The sequence below is a fragment of the Lotus japonicus genome, chromosome 1, assembly GCF_012489685.1.
Source record: "Lotus japonicus ecotype B-129 chromosome 1, LjGifu_v1.2".
Classification (NCBI taxonomy): Eukaryota; Viridiplantae; Streptophyta; class Magnoliopsida; order Fabales; family Fabaceae; genus Lotus; species Lotus japonicus.
In genome coordinates this window covers 50,867,832-50,874,092 of record NC_080041.1, presented here as the reverse complement: position 1 = coordinate 50,874,092, position 6,261 = coordinate 50,867,832, and the positions used below count along the sequence as shown (strand labels likewise).

The 6,261-nt window shown below is 42.5% G+C and overlaps 1 protein-coding gene across 1 annotated transcript; it reads left to right on the top strand.

The window, feature by feature from the left end:
• Nucleotides 1-437: 437 nt before the first annotated feature.
• Nucleotides 438-1,073, top strand: LOC130737720 (uncharacterized). The gene has a single exon (XM_057589554.1). The coding sequence runs from the start codon at nucleotides 438-440 to the stop codon at nucleotides 1,071-1,073; it is 636 nt and encodes a 211-aa protein (XP_057445537.1).
• Nucleotides 1,074-6,261: the final 5,188 nt, after the last annotated feature.

The window sequence follows — 6,261 nt, the reverse complement described above, 5'->3', positions numbered from 1 at the left end:
TGGTTCGATGATAGCGCTCACCAGTTTTCTTAATTAATTAAGTTTATGTTTGATGATGCCTTGTGGGGGATGTGTATACCCTCACTTGAACACTCTCTTGCTTTTGTCATTCGAACTTTATAGTGGCTTTGGTCATGCATGCTATGTGTTTAATGATTCATTGTGTGCTAACTTGCTTGCCTTTAGGTATACGGTCATCCATCTGAAAAGGTTAGAGGGGAACTCTGCGACTGTGAGAAGTCGTAAGTGGTCTCTGAATCGATACATCATTAGAACGGTAACACTAACACTAACACTAATGCGACAAAAAAAAAAAGGAGTTGGTATCAGAGCAATGATTCTTTGGCCTAGGGAAGGAGCATACTAGAGGAAATGTAAGTTGAGGATCTTTGGGAAGGAACTAATCACTTTGTGAATTTCAGGAAGAGATGGCTGCCATGGCGCGAGCACTTGAGCAACTCACCGCTTTCTTGACCGAACAAGCTGAAAGAGCAAGGCAAGGAGCAGGACAAGGGGCTGCGAATAACCAGGAAGAGATTTACCACGGACTGGACAAGTTCCTGAAGCGAAGTCCGCCTAAGTTTGAAGGAGGATATAATCCGGATGGAGCTTATGAATGGGTGCGAGAACTGGAAAGGATTTTCGAAACCCTGGTATGTGCTGAACCTAGAAAAGTGGCTTTCGCTAGCTATTTACTTTCAAGTGAAGCAAGGACATGGTGGACGAGTGTGAGGGGAAGAATTACCCCGGAAGAAGGGGAGTTGATTTGGGAAATCTTCAAGAATTCTTTTCTTGAGAAGTATTTTCCGGCAGATGCCAAAGGTAGGAAGGAAATGGAATTTTTTGAATTGAAGCAGGAAGCGATGTCGGTAGGTGAGTATGCCGCAAAGTTTGAAGAGTTGTGCCAATTCCATCCGCGCTACAGCACGGCTAATGATGAAACATCAAAATGTGTCAAGTTTGAGTATGGATTAAGGCCTGACATTAGGACTGTCGTAGGGCATGACCAAATTCGAAATTTTGCTACTTTAGTGAAAAAGTGCAGGATTTTCGAAGAAAATGAGAAGACATGAAAGGAGTACTTGAAAGGACTGGGTGTAAATAAGGCACCAAAGAAGAAAGAGGAGAAGAGGAAACCCTATTTCTGACCACAGGATCAGGGAAGGAATCAATTTGGAAGGACTTGGAACCCAACGGGAGGATTTGGATTCCAAGGGAGACCTGGAGGATTCAATAATACCCCGTTCTGCGGGAGATGTCGTCGTAATGGACACTGTGCGCAAGAATGCATAGTGGTATTGGGAGGACAATCGGGAGTGCAAACGGGAGGAAGCGGAAACCCGAATCCCACCACCACAGTTGGCGGAGGGAGCAATAGGAATGCAAACGTGCCACCCAGAGACAATAGGAGGGTTGGACACCCAGCGAACAAAGGGAAGGTGTTCGCCATGACGATGGAAGAAGCGTCAGAATCACCAGAGCTCATTAAAGGTATGTGTTATGTCAATGGTTTTCCTTTAAAAGTTTTATATGATTCAGGTGCAACGCATTCGTTTATATCACACGAGAGGGTCAAGCAATTAGGATTTCCAGTGACAAGTTTGGCATGAGACTTAGAAATTAGTACCCCAACTAAGAATACCAGTAGAACCTCTGAGGTATGTGAGGGATGTTGCGTAATTACTCTAGGAAGTTTGCCGAAAACGAGTTCCTGATAGCTCAAGAACCTTAAAATAAACTATCGATGAAGAATTTTTCTATTCGGAGCTTCAAACAAAGATTCCACACATGTATACCAATTTCTTTCGATGTTTCCAATATTTCTTCAGAATGAAGTTTCTCCATCTGACGTCAATTGCAAAAAGTACTTCTGCGGCATATTTTGAAGCAGACTGGTTTCAAGTCATTTTCTCATTTAAAATGAACCTGGAGTAAGTATCGACCTTTTATGGAAGGATACTTAGCTTAATTGCATAATATGACAACGTCATATTTGTTCTAATTGTCTAACAATTATTCTTTAGCTTAATTCTTACTCATTTCTTATCTATGGATCATTTTAATTTGCTCAAAGCGATCTTAATTTGTAATTTATCATTTCATTAAGCTCCTCAAAATTTTTCATATATCTTTACAAAATATCTTCCCTAAAATCTCTATATCTCCAACCGTATCACTCCATTCATTCTGATCATCTGATTCCTCTCCCTCTCACACTCGACTCACTCACCCGTCCACGCACTCCTCTCACTCTCTGTCGTTTCTCTTTTCTTTTTGTGCAGCAACCATACCCATTTTTCCTTCCCCATTTTCTTTTCTTTTGCTGCAACCACACCACTTCCTTTCATTACTTCATCATCACCAACATTACTTCTTCTTCATTTTCCTTTCTTCTTTTTCCCGTTCCATTTCTCCTCAACACCAGCGTTTTTCTTCTTCTTCTTTTCTTCTTCATTTCCCTATTGCAGCCAACGACCCACGCACACAAGCTCCAGCCAAGGCCACTACTCCAACCGCCACTTCACGCAGCAACCATCACCATCTTCTTCTCCCATGAGACCGGCCAAGGACAGCCACCGCGTCCTCTTCTTCATGGCAACACAACCTCCATGCTTCTTTCTCTTGAGGCTGAAACCGTGAGCTTCTCCATGAGATAAGCCTCACCACCACTATTTTCTTCCTCAACGTGCCACACCACCAAGACCAGCAACCACCGTTCCTCTTTCTCTCCTTGGCCCGCGCAAGCCACCACCGTGGGTACTTCCTCGTCCTCCGTTTCTGGCGAGGAAAAGCCACCAATCGATGAGCTCAACGTCACCACAACACCACCTCATCACCGCTGGAAGCCACCATGGTCACCGTGAACAAAACAAACAAGAAAGACGTGGAAACAGAGGAGTACGGCGATGCCGATGTCGCCAACTTCGACCTTTGATTCCGGTGTCCTCGGGCCTCCGTTCACAGCGTGGTTAGTATTGTTGGAACCCTTGCGACGTCCACAACAAAACCCATATTCCGAATCGTCATTCCGTCGCCGTCGACCGCCGCCGCTGCCGCCTTCGGGAGCTTTTTTGGGTCAACTCCGGCGACCAATGGAAAAACGGAGGATACTCCGACGATCCTTGCCGTGAGGAGAGCAAAACCCTATTTTCAATTTCATATTTGGTCATTTTATTCGACGACCACCGTCGACCTTCAGCTGAACTTTCTGGGCAAACCGTCGACTCTTTGGGGAAACAGACAGCGTCGTTGAATTCCTGGCCGCGAAAGGATGAAGGAACAACCTTCCTTTGTGTCTCTGACGATAGTCCCTCCGTCAACCCCCGTGAGCCGCAACTTTCTCTGGCGACTCTTCGCCGACAAGTTTCTGAAACTTGATTTTCGTAAGCCTTCAACTCTTGTATATGTTTTAGCCTCGAGTAAGCAAGTTTTAAAGAAAAATAAACATTTTCATTGTTATTGTGAAAATCGAAGTTTAACAGTTGATTAGTGAAAAGTTGCGATTTGTTTTACCAAATGGTTTTCATTTCAAAAAGAGATCAGTACTCTACTAATTACTGTAGCTGTTGACTGAGAAAGAGTCGTTTAACATGTGTTCGCTTTGAGTCAATTGCCTGAAGTCATAGTTTAGGCTTTGAGTTAGTGAGTAGTTCAATTAGTGATTACGTTATGTATACTTATGAAGGGTACGAATAACGGAAACGCTTGGCGACGAAGCCAAAGGACAAAACGAAGCGAGCTAACATGGGAAATCAAAGATGTGAATGGATTGGAGTTGCAGCTTTGTAAGGAAATTGGCTAAGGAGAGGGCAACTTACCTGGCTAGCTAATGACTTAGGCGTCGATCAATTCGACTTGATTTATTGTTTATGCTCTTGTTGATTATGTGATCTGGATAATCTTTTCTGGGGCTTAGGCCGTTGTTAATCAATAGAGACGTGTGTCTCCGATTTCTGGGGCTTCGGCCGACATATGTGTGTTACTTGCTTATTGCTTCGATTGTTGTTGATTGATTCACATGCTATGTGCTAAATGGTTATTCTTAGGATGTGTTGATATATGTGTCATGATTGTTGGATTGTGCTAACTTGGTTGTGCAATTATACATATATTTGTTGTACGTCAGAGTGTGGGAAAACGGGTAGTTATGCAATACTCATGATGAGATTTTAGAAAGTTTGACGGGACGAACCGAGGTTCGGACCCCTATTATTGTTTTAGTGGATCGAGACCTTCTCTGGGAGTCACTTGGGATGATGGGATCTTTTAAACTCATAAGATTAGAGACAAACATAAATGAAAACTATTTTAAAAGGAAAATTCATAATATACTAAACAACCTCTGAACCCTTTAAATAATGATAACAATCTCAGATAAAAGCGTAGGGCTTGAATACTAGTTTTGGAAAATGAGAAGTGTCGCCGAATCCAAGTTTTGAGGAAACTAATAAGTTTCTGAGTATGTTTATACTATTTTGCTCGATGAGCAGTTTTATTGTTCGGCTATCTAAAAGATAAGCCGGGGAACTATAAATTTCCAAGTACATTAGTACTCTTCGCTCGATGAGCAGTTTATTTGTTTGACTATCTAAAAGACAAGTCTCTGACTATAAGTTTCCGAGTACATTGGTACTCTTTCGCTCGTCGAGCAGTTTTTGACCATCGAAATTTGATGAGTCAGATGACTCAAGAAGTCATCAAGGGTGATTGCACTCATTTTATATTTATCTGTCTCTTATCGCATAATCGACATTTACCTTCGGGTACAGTAGAGCCAATAAACTCTAACATTTTTGCTGATTAAGCAAGTTTTTGGTCTATGACCACAGTATACCTTCGGGTACAGTATACCTTCGGGGACCGTAGAGACAATATACTCTAGCTAGACACGCGTATCCTGGTGAGGACGATCGTTGTTTGGCTAACCATATTGCACTCATGCATTTATTCAAGAAAGGTGCCTTCGGGTATCTCGGGCATTCGACAGGGGATATGATCGACCGCACGGTTAGGATCGACCTGTTGATGTCGGGCACAGCGGAGGAAAAAGTCGACCCACAGGGTTAGGACTGATCCGGCTATGTCTAGGTTGTAAGCGACACCCGAGGGATATGGTTGACACAAGGCTATTGTTAGGACCGACTCGATCGTGCCCAGCCTGCTGCTTCCGGAACATTTTTGAATTGACGTTGCATGACATGTCATGCACTCTAACTATATTTGTTGAGATCTTGATGATGTGATGTTGATAAACATCGTTATGTGTTTTGATGATTGAATCGTATTAGAGATTCGATAACATGCTATGTATATACCTTAGGGTAGGCAATACATAACTTATATGTATATATACAACATATATATATATACCCCCTATTCTTCACATGTTGTTTGTATTATCTATTATATTATGTGAGTTGACCCTCGCGTTGTGGCTTTGTGTGTATGTTTGTGTTTGGGTGGTCGGTCTGCTGCCAGACGTTCAACAGCTGATTCGTGATGGTTCGTTGTTTGGGGAGGACCCGGAGCAAAATGACTACTACTGAGCCTTCGACGTGGACCCAAACTTTATGTAGGATCGGATGAGGGTCGATGTTAGGGGTGTGGTATATGGGGTGTCATTGTCATAGCTCTGATTGTCATTTCTTATTTTGGGGCAGGGTAGGTCCCCGACTATTAGCTTTTTGTGTGGTTCTCTTCCATGAGGATCACATGGAGTTTGTCGAACGTAGGAGGTCTTTGGAGGCCGTTTTAGACTGACTTACTTTCTTGGAGGACTGTATTTATAAAACTTGTGACTCTAAATATGGGTTGCACTTATTTGCTTGCGGGCACTACTTTCAGTTACTTGGTGTTACTTTCCGTCACTTGAGGACACTCGTGACGATGTTTTCAGTTACAGCGAGGGTTGTACTTATATTGTATAATAGTCACTGTTAATCGTGATTGAGTTGTGTCTTTATTTCGACAAGTCTTTTATTTTTAAACAAAACGAAGAAAAAAAATATCTGCTATTCCGCTTTATTTTATTTTTGAGTTACTAAAGTGACACCCGGAAATAGGGGTGTTACAGTTGTCAAGAGGCAATGTTTGTTAGTTGGTTTTGCACAATACACTGCATATTCTGAATGTAACATGATGTGCAAACTGCCTCAGCCCAGAAGTTCTTTGCCATGTCAGTTTCTTGGATCATGGTTCTAGCCATCTCTTGTAGGTTCCGATTCTTCCTTTCCACAACTCCATTCTGCTGAGGAGTTCTAG